Here is a 14,814-nt window from a genome sequence, read left to right on the forward strand (position 1 = left end):
AGTGTTTATGTGCATCATTATTATGGCTCCTGATCTGCTCAGAATGCGATATCCGGGGCTTGATTAGAGCTTAATTTGACTTAGATACAAAAACCATAAATCGTTCAGCCAGACAGCTTCTCTGTTGTTCATGTCAGAGTCATAAAACCAAGTCTGTTCTGTTTGCTCAACATCCACTCTACTGTATCTACAGTCATTAAATACACTGCTTGTATAGGACTTATGTACAGTACAGCACAGCACTGTACAGCACAGCACAGCACAGCACAGCACAGTACAGTACAGTACAGTACAGTACAGCACAGTACAGTAGCAGAGTAAATACTTTAAGTAAATACTGGTCACTGTGAGGACTCACCATGACCGCTGCGATGTCCTCTGGGTTGTCTCCGTCCAGGTCAAACTTAAAGGTCACCATCTTGTCGTTGTGAGTTTGAAGCTGACATTCTACCACCCTGTCCACCTTGTCAGAAAGCTGCACGCACGCACGCACACACGCGCATGCACACGCGCACACGCACACACACACACACACACACACACACACACACACACACACACACACACACACACACACACACACACACAATTTAGACATTTAGCAGACGCTCTTAATCCAGAGTGACTTACATTAAGTAAGAACAGAAAAGCTCAGTGGCCTTGTGGTTAGAGTGTCCGCCCTGAGACTGGGAGGTCGGGGGTTCGATCCCCGGCCGGGTCAAACCAAAGACTCTAAAAAATGGGACCCTGCAGTGCCACCCTGCTTGACACTCGGCATCAAGGGTTGGATTTGGGGTGGGAAGTGAGGACGCTGGCGTCGACTGTTCGCCGCTTCACCTCCCAATGTATGAATGAATGAACCGTTGTAAAGCGCTTTGAGCACTTGTATAAAAAGTTATAAAAAATAATAAAAATAAAAATGCAATTCATTAAAAAATGCAATTCATTTAAAAGCATGGGAATAATATTCACATAAAAAGCATTTATCATGAAACATGCGTAAGCACACACACACACACACACACACACACACACACACACACACACACACACAGAGAGAGAGAGAACTCTATTAGCATATACCCCAAAGAAGTGGGTGAAATTATGATTACAAACGCATCCAAAGTAGAAGATAGCAGATCTACAAGTTGGGAACTCTGCGCCAGCAGACCAGCTTCAGGCTTGTAGATCTGATATCTTTGGATATTCTCAGAATGTTTTTGGAGCATAGTGAGGTTTTCTTCCAACCCGGCTGAGACCGTCTTATGTTCAACACAATTAAAATATATATGAACCCTCAATTATCTGTAGTACAGTATAAATTAATGACAATAAATCATGAGTTCAAATGTCATCATTAAACGCCAGTGTGGGCTGTGACCACCACGCCATCTGGGTGTGAGCTTTTAACCCATTTAGATCTGAGGCTGATTTAAAAAAAAAAAGATAATAGATTTTGAAACGAGTTCAAAACGTTCGCTCTGAAAGAATATTATATTCAAAGTGCCGCGCTACGAGCTTGTAGATCTGCTATTTTTCCAATAGCTAAAGCATAACGTGATGCTTTAAAACAACACCAAAAGGCGTTCCTGCCGTCCTGAATGGGTTAATAACAGCAACAATGGAAACCAATCCTTTGAACGCTTGTTTACGAGACAAGGCTATAAACGTGAACGCCCCGAGTGTTGAGATTTATGGCCATCAGCGGGTCGAATGAACCACGCACCAACAGACACGTCTGAGCGGGTCGAATGAACCACGCACCAACAGACACGTCTGAGCGGGTCGAATGAACCATGCACGAACAGACACGTCTGAGCGGGTCGAATGAACCACGCACCAACAGACACGTCTGAGCGGGTCGAATGAACCACGCACCAACAGACACGTCTGAGCGGGTCGAATGAACCATGCACGAACAGACACGTCTGAGCGGGTCGAATGAACCACGCACCAACAGACACGTCTGAGCGGGTCGAATGAACCACGCACCAACAGACACGTCTGAGCGGGTCGAATGAACCACGCACCAACAGACACGTCTGAGCGGGTCGAATGAACCACGCACCAACAGACACGTCTATTAAACACGTTGGATCCCTATGAGCGGGTCGAATGAACCATGCACCAACAGACACGTCTATTAAAACTCACCCCAGTGATTCGTAGCCTGGCCCTGCCCCCTGTTAGCGGGGTCAGAGGGTCGTAGCCTGGCCCTGCCCCCTGTTAGCGGGGTCAGAGGGGTAACTCACCCCAGTGATTCGTAGCCTGGCCCTGCCCCCTGTTAGCGGGGTCAGAGGGTCGTAGCCTGGCCCTGCCCCCTGTTAGCGGGGTCAGAGGGGTAACTCACCCCAGTGATTCGTAGCCTGGCCCTGCCCCCTGTTAGCGGGGTCAGAGGGGTAACTCACCCCAGTGATTCGTAGCCTGGCCCTGCCCCCTGTTAGCGGGGTCAGAGGGGTAACTCACCCCAGTGATTTGTAGCCTGGCCCTGCCCCCTGTTAGCGGGGTCAGAGGGGTAACTCACCCCAGTGATTCGTAGCCTGGCCCTGCCCCCTGTTAGCGGGGTCAGAGGGGTAACTCACCCCAGTGATTTGTAGCCTGGCCCTGCCCCCTGTTAGCGGGGTCAGAGGGGGTAACTCACCCCAGTGATTCGTAGCCTGGCCCTGCCCCCTGTTAACGGGGTCAGAGGGGTAACTCACCCCAGTGATTCGTAGCCTGGCCCTGCCCCCTGTTAGCGGGGTCAGAGGGGGTAACTCACCCCAGTGATTCGTAGCCTGCCCCTGCCCCCTGTTAGCGGGGTCAGAGGGGGTAACTCACCCCAGTGATTCGTAGCCTGGCCCTGCCCCCTGTTAGCGGGGTCAGAGGGTCGTAGCCTGGCCCTGCCCACTGATAGCGGGGTCAGAGGGGGTAACTCACCCCAGTGATTCGTAGCCTGGCCCTGCCCCCCGTTAGCGGGGTCAGAGGGGTAACTCACCCCAGTGATTCGTAGCCTGGCCCTGCCCCCTGTTAGCGGGGTCAGAGGGGTAACTCACCCCAGTGATTCGTAGCCTGGCCCTGCCCCCTGTTAGCGGGGTCAGAGGGGTAACTCACCCCAGTGATTCGTAGCCTGGCCCTGCCCCCTGTTAGCGGGGTCAGAGGGGGTAACTCACCCCAGTGATTCGTAGCCTGGCCCTGCCCCGTTAGCGGGGTCAGAGGGGTAACTCACCCCAGTGATTCGTAGCCTGGCCCTGCCCCCTGTTAGCGGGGTCAGAGGGTCGTAGCCTGGCCCTGCCCCCTGTTAGCGGGGTCAGGGTAGGTAAACTCACCCCAGTGATTCGTAGCCTGGCCCTGCCCCCTGTTAGCGGGGTCAGAGGGTCGTAGCCTGGCCCTGCCCCCTGTTAGCGGGGTCAGAGGGTCGTAGCCTGGCCCTGCCCCCTGTTAGCGGGGTCAGGGTAGGTAAACTCACCCCAGTGATTCGTAGCCTGGCCCTTGCTCTCCGTCTGAACAGTTTTCCCGCGGTGCGTCGGGCCACCGTCTTCCCACTCTTCTCGCCGTCACTCAGGCCGGAGGCCCCGCCCACGTCTGAGTTGTAGCTGGAGAGAGAGAGACAGTATGAAAAGATATGAAAAGATATGAAAAGATATGTAAACGTGTGTGCGTTCGACCGTGCGTGCCCTAAAGCTAAAGTTAACGTGTCAAACATCTATGACAACTATTTATTGATTTTTTTTCTCTCGCCGCAGTAAGTGCAGGTCACAGAATCTCAGACAGACAGACAGACAGACAGACAGACAGACAGACAGACAGACAGACAGTCAGACAGACAGACAGACAGACAGACAGACAGACCTCTCTACAGGCGAGCTGAATCCGCTGGTTGACAGGGAGCGGAGCTGTTCAGTGTTGTTGGACACAGCGATGCTCTGGAGGAGGAACGACAGAGAAGCGTCAGACTCGGCTGCACAACAATGACGACGTCACTGCTTAAAGCAAACCTCAAAAGTCCATAGACTTCACCCCTCAAACAGCGGTCAGGGTACATCTCTATGGAAAGACTATACAGAGCGGCCTGAGTCTCTATGGAGAATAACATGAGAATAACGTCTTAAAATCGTCTCATAATGTATAGCATTTTAAACAGACTTTTTTACGTAGACAGCACTAGAATTGCATTTTATGTAGTCATAGCACTTTATTGCGAATGCAGTGAGCACTTACTATGAGACCTAGCAGATCATGTCTGTCTGTGTGTCTGTGTGTGTGTCTGTGTGTCTGTCCCGCTTTTGTGCCCATATATGGAGCTGAGTGATTACGTCACCATGACTCAGCCATAACCATATAAGGAGTCCCCAAAGCAGCTATACGTCCAAAACCCAAATATGTACGAGCTGCGTTCGCTTCCCGCGTTTGCGCGTCTTACTGGTATAGTATAGTATGTATAGTTTATATGTATAGTTTAATTATATAGAAAGATATTCCACCGTTACGTTCTTAGCTTACGCATGTTTCATGATAACGACATTATTTTTGTTCTTGCTTAATGGATAAAGAGCGTCTGATAAATTAATACATTGTAAATTGTAATATAATAAGCATTGTGGTCCAAAAAATAAACAAGCTGTCTCTGTGTTATTGTCAGGGAGGTGTCTCAGACAGTCAGTCACTCATATTTTAATTAATTCACACATTAATCATGTTACCAAGATTGGCTTTTTTCACCTTAGAAATATTGCACGAATCAGAGCCTATTTGTCTTTGGACGATGCAAAAACGCTAATCCACGCCTTTGTTTTTTCTCGGCTTGATTACTGCAATGCACTTTTTTCAGGACTGCCTAAGAAAACAACTGACAGATTACAACTTGTCCAAAATGCAGCAGCCAGAGTTTTAACTAGAACTAAGATGAGAGAACATAATTATTACTCCAGTTTTGGCATCACTGCACTGGCTTCCGGTTGTTTTTAGGCTTGATTTTAAAATTATTTTACTTGTCTATAAAGCTCTCAATGGTCTCGCACCTTCCTACCTACATGACTGCCTGCCTAAATGTGTCCCAAACCGCCCCCTAAGGTCTTCCACTGCTGGCCTGCTCGCTTTGCCTAAAGAAATACTAAAAAATACGGGGAAGCAGCTTTTTGCTTCTATGGGCCGTCGGCATGGAACAAGCTCCCAGTGTACCTTCGTCAGGCAGCCTCTGGAGACATTTTTAAAGCTCAGCTCAAGACCCACTTCTACAACATTGCTTTTAATTGATCTCTTTTTTTTTTTTTGTTATTCATTCCTCACTGTATTGCATTACTGCTTGTTTTTAATGTTGTTGCCTTGCTTTTCTTTTATTCTCCATTTTTCTGTAAAGCACTTTGAGCTGCATTTCATGTCTTGAAAGGTGCTATACAAATAACGTTTTATTATTATTATTATTGGGATTCATTTCCTGGGCCACTCGTTCTGAAAGTGACCGAATCAGCCGTTGGCACAAAAAAAAAGCCTGCCGGCGGATTACGGTCTGGAGAGGCTCAATTGTACGCCCATTCCCTACACCAGAGAAATGGGGCGGCCAATCGGGACACGGTATGCAATATGGGCGGGCTTTGGTACAGTGACTTTCAATGCTTGAGACCTTTGACTGACAGTAGCTCTGACCAATTGTGTCAAAGAGAATATGTTTCAACCCGTCTGGTTTATTAACCAGGCTAACGCTCTATAGCTCTGCTATGGTCTCTCTCTCTCTCTCCCTCTCTCTGCTCACCGAAGGGAAGCGCAGCGCTGGGATGATGGGGAGGCCTAAGCCTCCCCGGGAGGCAGGCGGGGTGGGTGGGCTCATGGGGAGGCCGCCGCCGCCCCCCTCGCGGTGGGTGGGGGGGCTCATGGGGAGGCCGCCGCCCCCTTCCAGGGGGTCCTGAAGGCCTGAGGAGCTCAGATAGCCGTCGGTCTCATCACAGTCAGCTGTGACAACACACACACACACACACACACACACACACACGAACGCACACATGCACACACACATACGCACGCACACACGCACACACGCACGCACACACCCACATGTACACGCACACAAACGACAAACGCACACAGAGAGAGAGAGAGAGAGAGAGTTAGCATACACATTCCATACCGTTACAACACACACAGAGACAGAGAGAGACTTTTATTAAATATTACATTCAAATCATCTGGGTTTTTTTCTTCATCTGAAACATTTCAGATGAAACATTTAATCTGAATCATTTCAGATGAATCATTTCAGATAAAACGTTTCAGATGAAACATTTAATCTGAAACAATTCAGATGAATCATTTCAGATGAATCATTTCAGATGAATCATTTCAGATGAATCATTTCAGATGAATCATTTCAGATGAAACATTTAATCTGAAACAATTCAGATGAATCATTTCAGATGAATCATTTCAGATGAATCATTTCAGATGAATCATTTCAGATGAATCATTTCAGATGAAACAATTCAGATGAATCATTTCAGATGAATCATTTCAGATGAATCATTTCAGATGAAACAATTCAGATGAATCATTTCAGATGAATCATTTCAGATGAAACAATTCAGATGAATCATTTCAGATGAATCATTTCAGATGAATCATTTCAGATGAAACAATTCAGATGAATCATTTCAGATGAATCATTTCAGATGAAACAATTCAGATGAATCATTTCAGATGAATCATTTCAGATGAATCATTTCAGATGAATCATTTCAGATGAAACATTTCAGATGAAACGTTTTCACACACACACACACACACACACACACACACACACACACACACACACACACACACACACACACACACACACACACACACACACACACACACACACACACACACACACACACACACACACACACACACAGCGAGCTACAAGTGAATAATTCAGTTGTGCACACGGTGTCATATTTCACGGTGAGCCTCATGCCTGTGACAGATGGAATGCATTATGCAGTCACTCCTATATAACCATGGTTACTGAACGTAACCTCCAGTCACTCCGTAAGCCACGGCAGGTTAAATAAACACGCCGACGCGTGTCACGATAAGACGGACCAATCAGAACGCTCCACTTAGCAAACACACACACACACACTGGGTCCTCCTGACATGCACGCGCACACACGTGTACGCACACGCACACACACACACACACACACACACACACACACGCGCACAGATAAGTCCAGAAATAGTAAATAAAGACTCAAGTCGGTGGATTGAAACCTTGTGTGACTTAAAGGGATAGTTCAGATTTTTTTAACTTAAGTTGTATGAAATATACTTGCCATTAATATAGTGGTTGCAACTGTATATTAATTGATTGTCCCGAGTCCCGTGGTGGGAGTTCTGCTCTGGTTTTGGTGAAATATTAAGTGATCTAAACCACTCGTAGACCTAGAACGAGATCACACGTAGCTGTAGATAACACAGAGCAGGCTTTGGTCCGAGGTGGGAAGCCTGGTGACTCCAGGGGTTAATTAACACATGGTTCCCATTCAACCAATCACAGTGAGAGAGAACATTAACACATGGTTCCCATTCAACCAATCACGGTGACAGAGAACATTAACACATGGTTCCCATTCAACCAATCACAGTGAGAGAGAACATTAACACATGGTTCCCATTCAACCAATCACGGTGACAGAGAACATTAACACATGGTTCCCATTCAACCAATCACGGTGACAGAGAACATTATCCCATATTATGTTGAGCAACAGTTCCACCCATGAGGAACAAAGCGTAGTGTAGTTTATAGTGTAGTTTGGGTTACTAGTTACTAGTTGGGTTACTAGTTACTAGTTGGCTGTAGTTACTCACAGTTAGCGGAGGAACAGCTGTGGGTGTGTATAGTGTAGTTTGGGTGTAGTTACTCGGCTGTAGTTACTAGTTGGCTGTTGGCTGTAGTTACTCACAGTTAGCAGAGGAACAGCTGTGGGTGTGTATAGTGTAGTTTGGCTGTAGTTACTCACAGTTAGCGGAGGAACAGCTGTGGGTGTGTATAGTGTAGTTTGGCTGTAGTTACTCACAGTTAGCGGAGGAACAGCTGTGGGTGTGTATAGTGTAGTTTGGGTGTAGTTACTCGGCTGTAGTTACTAGTTGGCTGTTGGCTGTAGTTACTCACAGTTAGCGGAGGAACAGCTGTGGGTGTGTATAGTGTAGTTTGGCTGTAGTTACTCACAGTTAGCGGAGGAACAGCTGTGGGTGTGTATAGTGTAGTTTGGCTGTAGTTACTCACAGTTAGCGGAGGAACAGCTGTGGGTGTGTATAGTGTAGTTTGGGTGTAGTTACTCGGCTGTAGTTACTAGTTGGCTGTTGGCTGTAGTTACTCACAGTTAGCAGAGGAACAGCTGTGGGTGTGTATAGTGTAGTTTGGCTGTAGTTACTCACAGTTAGCGGAGGAACAGCTGTGGGTGTGTATAGTGTAGTTTGGCTGTAGTTACTCACAGTTAGCGGAGGAACAGCTGTGGGTGTGTATAGTGTAGTTTGGGTGTAGTTACTCGGCTGTAGTTACTCACAGTTAGCAGAGGAACAGCTGTGGGTGTGTATAGTGTAGTTACTAGGCTGTAGTTACTCACAGTTAGCAGAGGAACAGCTGTGGGTGTGTATAGTGTAGTTTGGGTGTAGTTACTAGGCTGTAGTTACTCACAGTTAGCGGAGGAACAGCTGTGGGTGTGTATAGTGTAGTTACTAGGCTGTAGTTACTCACAGTTAGCGGAGGAACAGCTGTGGGTGTGTATAGTGTAGTTACTAGGCTGTAGTTACTCACAGTTAGCGGAGGAACAGCTGTGGGTGTGTATAGTGTAGTTTGGCTGTAGTTACTCACAGTTAGCGGAGGAACAGCTGTGGGTGTGTATAGTGTAGTTTGGCTGTAGTTACTCACAGTTAGCGGAGGAACAGCTGTGGGTGTGTATAGTGTAGTTTGGGTGTAGTTACTAGGCTGTAGTTACTCACAGTTAGCGGAGGAACAGCTGTGGGTGTGTATAGTATAGTTTGGGTGTAGTTACTAGGCTGTAGTTACTCACAGTTAGCGGAGGAACAGCTGTGGGTGTGTATAGTGTAGTTACTAGGCTGTAGTTACTCACAGTTAGCAGAGGAACAGCTGTGGGTGTGTATAGTGTAGTTACTAGGCTGTAGTTACTCACAGTTAGCAGAGGAACAGCTGTGGGTGTGTATAGTGTAGTTACTAGGCTGTAGTTACTCACAGTTAGCGGAGGAACAGCTGTGGGTGTGTATAGTGTAGTTACTAGGCTGTAGTTACTCACAGTTAGCAGAGGAACAGCTGTGGGTGTGTATAGTGTAGTTACTAGGCTGTAGTTACTCACAGTTAGCGGAGGAACAGCTGTGGGTGTGTATAGTGTAGTTACTAGGCTGTAGTTACTCACAGTTAGCGGAGGAACAGCTGTGGGTGTGTATAGTGTAGTTACTAGGCTGTAGTTACTCACAGTTAGCAGAGGAACAGCTGTGGGTGTGTATAGTGTAGTTACTAGGCTGTAGTTACTCACAGTTAGCAGAGGAACAGCTGTGGGTGTGTATAGTGTAGTTACTAGGCTGTAGTTACTCACAGTTAGCAGAGGAACAGCTGTGTCGAGGCAGCAGGTGGAACGACCGATCCAACTCGCTGGCCTCCTCGTTGGGCTCGCTGGGGAAGGCGTGGCTAAGCGTGGGGGAGGCGGAGCCAAGGCCCGAGTCCGCCCAACCGCTGCTGCCGCTGGCGAGGGGGGAGAGGAGGAGGAGGGGCGTGGGCGGGGCCAAAGAGGAGGAGGAGGCGGAGGAAGGGGCGGAGCTAACCGGCGCGGAGGCGGGGCTCCCCGGGGGCTCTCCGCCCCCCGCTCGGGGCGATGACGGAGGCTGAGGAGGAAGGGGAGGAGTTATGATAATTATAATATAATAATTCAGGATATGAACTCAAATATAGCAAAAATAACTGATCTATACAAGTTCAGAACGCGTCACAGTCACGACGTGTTTTGAGCAGATCGGTTATTTATGCTATGACAGAAATATGCAATATGCCCTATATGGCCCTCTGGAGTGAGAGTGGAACTATAGTGGCCCTCTGGAGTGAGAGTGGAACTATAGTGGCCCTCTGGGGTGAGTGTGGAACTATAGTGGCCCTCTGGAGTGAGTGTGGAACTATAGTGGCCCTCTGGAGTGAGTGTGGAACTATAGTGGCCCTCTGGGGTGAGTGTGGGACTATAGTGGCCCTCTGGAGTGAGTGTGGAACTATAGCGGCCCTCTGGGGTGAGTGTGGAACTATAGCGGCCCTCTGGAGTGAGTGTGGAACTATAGTGGCCCTCTGGAGTGAGTGTGGAACTATAGTGGCCCTCTGGAGTGAGTGTGGAACTATAGTGGCCCTCTGGAGTGAGTGTGGAACTATAGTGGCCCTCTGGGGTGAGTGTGGAACTATAGCGACCCTCTGGAGTGAGTGTGGAATTATAGTGGCCCTCTGGAGTGAGTGTGGAACTATAGTGGCCCTCTGGAGTGAGTGTGGAACTATAGTGGCCCTCTGGGGTGAGTGTGGAACTATAGCGGCCCTCTGGGGTGAGTGTGGAACTATAGTGGCCCTCTGGGGTGAGTGTGGAACTATAGCGACCCTCTGGAGTGAGTGTGGAATTATAGTGGCCCTCTGGAGTGAGTGTGGAACTATAGTGGCCCTCTGGAGTGAGTGTGGAACTATAGTGGCCCTCTGGGGTGAGTGTGGAACTATAGCGACCCTCTGGAGTGAGTGTGGAATTATAGTGGCCCTCTGGAGTGAGTGTGGAACTATAGTGGCCCTCTGGAGTGAGTGTGGAACTATAGTGGCCCTCTGGGGTGAGTGTGGAACTATAGCGGCCCTCTGGGGTGAGTGTGGAACTATAGCGACCCTCTGGAGTGAGTGTGGAATTATAGTGGCCCTCTGGAGTGAGTGTGGAACTATAGTGGCCCTCTGGAGTGAGTGTGGAACTATAGCGACCCTCTGGAGTGAGTGTGGAATTATAGTGGCCCTCTGGAGTGAGTGTGGAACTATAGTGGCCCTCTGGAGTGAGTGTGGAACTATAGTGGCCCTCTGGGGTGAGTGTGGAACTATAGCGACCCTCTGGAGTGAGTGTGGAATTATAGTGGCCCTCTGGAGTGAGTGTGGAACTATAGTGGCCCTCTGGAGTGAGTGTGGAACTATAGTGGCCCTCTGGGGTGAGTGTGGAACTATATTGGCCCTCTGGAGTGAGTGTGGAACTATAGAGGCCCTCTGGAGTGAGTGTGGAACTATAGCGGCCCTCTGGAGTGAGTGTGGAACTATAGAGGCCCTCTGGAGTGAGAGTGGAACTATAGCGGCCCTCTGGAGTGAGTGTGGAACTATAGCGGCCCTCTGGAGTGAGTGTGGATCTATAGTGGCCCTCTGGAGTGAGTGTGGAACTATAGAGGCCCTCTGGAGTGAGAGTGGAACTATAGCGGCCCTCTGGAGTGAGTGTGGAACTATAGCGGCCCTCTGGAGTGAGTGTGGAACTATAGCGGCCCTCTGGAGTGAGTGTGGAACTATAGTGGCCCTCTGGAGTGAGTGTGGAACTATAGTGGCCCTCTGGAGTGAGTGTGGAACTATAGTGGCCCTCTGGGGTGAGTGTGGAACTATAGCGACCCTCTGGAGTGAGTGTGGAATTATAGTGGCCCTCTGGAGTGAGTGTGGAACTATAGTGGTCCTCTGGAGTGAGTGTGGAACTATAGCGGCCCTCTGGGGTGAGTGTGGAACTATAGCGGCCCTCTGGGGTGAGTGTGGAACTATAGCGGCCCTCTGGGGTGAGTGTGGAACTATAGCGACCCTCTGGAGTGAGTGTGGAATTATAGTGGCCCTCTGGAGTGAGTGTGGAACTATAGTGGCCCTCTGGAGTGAGTGTGGAACTATAGTGGCCCTCTGGGGTGAGTGTGGAACTATAGCGACCCTCTGGAGCAGGGGTGTCAAACTCATTTGGGGCGAGGGCCGCATTGGTCAAAAGGTCACTTGATGGGGGCCACAACCAGTTGCGGACGCACGCTCGATGTCTCAAGCCCAACACACACCGTCCCCGTCCGACGCGGCGTGTCAGCGCACGTCGGACGCCGCCGGTGTGCGATAGGTTCATTGAAAATGATGGAGGCGGCTGTTTTGACGCGCGGCGTTCGCAGACGGTGTGGGAGGCCCTTCAGTCAGTCACTGCTATAATATCTATCTATCTATCTATCTATCTATCTATCTATCTATCTATCTATGCTCAGACCCAGCCAGCCAGCCAGCAAGCCACACACATAGTGCTCAGACCCAGCCAGCCAGCAAGCCACACACATAGTGCTCAGACCCAGCCAGCCAGCCAGCCAGCCACACACAGTGCTCAGACCCAGCCAGCCAGCAAGCCACATACATAGTGCTCAGAGCCAGCCAGCCACACACATAGTGCTCAGACCCAGCCAGCCAGCAAGCCACACACATAGTGCTCAGACCCAGCCAGCCAGCAAGCCACACACATAGTGCTCAGACCCAGCCAGCCACACACACCTCCGTAAGGGAGTGGTTGCACCACTCAAAAAATCTTCAAAAAACTGAAGAGGCTACTGGAGATTGGAGAACCTGATTTGGACATGATCTGATGCAGGACAATGTCACTATGACAGAAAGAGAAGATGGGTCTTCACACATTCACACACATACACACACACACACACACACACACACACACACACACACACACACACATACACACACGACTTTGTCCCTATAATGTGCACGGCACCGTTCTACTTCATCATATCACGCAAGAGACGCCACACACCAGTATGGAAGAGAGATAGTCACTTACTCACTTGTTGTAACTTGTAGGGATGCCACAAAGTGAACATCAGCCAAATTGAATAGTCGACAGCTCTGCCGATTAATAATCGATTAATTGAACCCACCCCCCATATTAATCAATATCAGATAAAACGTATAAGATTTTATATTATGCACATGCCATGGTCACATAACCATTATGTTGAGTGCATGCTTTGATGGTTACAGTTATATAATCAGTTTTGATGAGTAAACCTTTGTGGAGATCTTCTCAGTTCTCATTGTATGCTAGTTACTGCCATTCAGGATGGAAAATGAAATCCATTTGGATTTGGGGAGAAGTAGTTTCATAAGGGGCTGGTATGAAGTACTTGATATAAAGAGAACATGTTCAGTTCACTAGTCTACACTCTACTCTACACCTGCCTTCATTTCATCTGATTTTCTGTCTGGCAGGCACTTACTTAACAAGCAATCGTTAACTGTGTCTGTTAGAGAGAGGGCAGAGAAGAGTGGCTTTGCTCAACTTGATTTATACTTATATTCTCCACTCTGATGAAGGTACATGTTCGATATATCATGCAGCCTTACTTATAAGCCTATATTTTGGCTATGAGGCAGGCGGGCCACATTAAATGACATGGCGGGCCACATTTGGCCCGCGGGCCTTGAGTTTGACACCCATGCTCTGGAGTGAGTGTGGAATTATAGTGGCCCTCTGGAGTGAGTGTGGAACTATAGTGGCCCTCTGGAGTGAGTGTGGAACTATAGTGGCCCTCTGGAGTGAGTGTGGAACTATAGTGGCCCTCTGGGGTGAGTGTGGAACTATAGCGGCCCTCTGGGGTGAGTGTGGAACTATAGCGACCCTCTGGAGTGAGTGTGGAATTATAGTGGCCCTCTGGAGTGAGTGTGGAACTATAGTGGCCCTCTGGAGTGAGTGTGTAACTATAGCGACCCTCTGGAGTGAGTGTGGAATTATAGTGGCCCTCTGGAGTGAGTGTGGAACTATAGTGGCCCTCTGGAGTGAGTGTGGAACTATAGTGGCCCTCTGGGGTGAGTGTGGAACTATAGCGACCCTCTGGAGTGAGTGTGGAATTATAGTGGCCCTCTGGAGTGAGTGTGGAACTATAGTGGCCCTCTGGAGTGAGTGTGGAACTATAGTGGCCCTCTGGGGTGAGTGTGGAACTATAGTGGCCCTCTGGAGTGAGTGTGGAACTATAGTGGCCCTCTGGAGTGAGAGTGGAACTATAGTGGCCCTCTGGAGTGAGCGTGGAACTATAGTGGCCCTCTGGAGTGAGTGTGGAACTATAGTGGCCCTCTGGAGTGAGTGTGGAACTATAGAGGCCCTCTGGAGTGAGTGTGGAACTATAGGGGCCCTCTGGGGTGAGTGTGGAACTATAGTGGCCCTCTGGACTAGTGAGTGATAGACATTGTGAGCTAACGCTAGCTAGCATCAGCTTTTTCTTCTACTTCTTATTTGGGAAATTAAACTAAATGAATAAAGGGAAGTGCTCCTGTAGTAATGTCCCTGCATCCGCCTGGCAGACAAGCGAGTACCACCCTCGGCTACACCAGGGGGTTCTCAACGGTTTTGGCGGGGGACCCGCTGGGGGGCGGGGGGGGGGGTCCCCAGGGAATGCTTTGGTCATGTCTCTGAATGTCATCCCATGGTCCCACATTACATGAATGTTTTTGCGTGCTTCCGCTGGTCTCAACGGTTGAAGAGGTACCTTGTGAAGAGGACTGTCTGCCTCCTCGTCCGCCATGACCTCCATGTCCGTCCTCCTCTGGTCCTCATCCGTGACCTGAGGAGACATGAAGACCACATGAAGACCTTAACCCATTTAGACCCGAGCTCCATTCTACAAATGTCTAAGGATGATTCTACGAATGGAGGATTCTACGAATGTCAAGCTAACCCACACAGCATTTTGTCATTGTAACATTGTAACGGTTACGGTTATTTGCTGATCCACGGCAGTAACCTGTTCTCTCCTCCCCCTCCCCCTCCTCCTCCTCCTCCTCCCCCC

At 49.0% G+C, this 14,814-nt stretch overlaps 2 protein-coding genes across 5 annotated transcripts in view; both read right to left on the minus strand.

Annotated features, from left to right (window-relative positions):
• LOC308333367 (vacuolar protein-sorting-associated protein 25) overlaps positions 1–14,814 on the minus strand; it is a 208,638-nt gene that overhangs the window by 99,685 nt on the left and 94,139 nt on the right. The gene's annotated exons all lie outside the window — the stretch shown is intronic.
• Positions 1–14,814, minus strand: part of wnk4a (WNK lysine deficient protein kinase 4a) — a 114,774-nt gene that overhangs the window by 32,690 nt on the left and 67,270 nt on the right. For all 4 annotated transcript variants that reach the window (XR_013965813.1, XM_080789921.1, XM_080789920.1 and 1 more), the window contains exons 9-14: positions 14,515–14,589; positions 9,570–9,855; positions 5,729–5,925; positions 3,829–3,902; positions 3,446–3,572; positions 359–475 (exon numbers count right to left, since the gene is read on the minus strand). Coding sequence is in view for 3 of the 4 variants with exons in the window: in XM_080789921.1 (XP_080646047.1) it covers positions 359–475; positions 3,446–3,572; positions 3,829–3,902; positions 5,729–5,925; positions 9,570–9,855; positions 14,515–14,589 (876 nt within the window). In the remaining variant the exon portion in view is untranslated. The remainder of the gene's footprint in view (positions 1–358; positions 476–3,445; positions 3,573–3,828; positions 3,903–5,728; positions 5,926–9,569; positions 9,856–14,514; positions 14,590–14,814) is intronic.

Source organism: Protomyctophum bolini (assembly GCF_963924005.1).
Source record: "Protomyctophum bolini genome assembly, chromosome: 18".
Classification (NCBI taxonomy): domain Eukaryota; kingdom Metazoa; phylum Chordata; class Actinopteri; order Myctophiformes; family Myctophidae; genus Protomyctophum; species Protomyctophum bolini.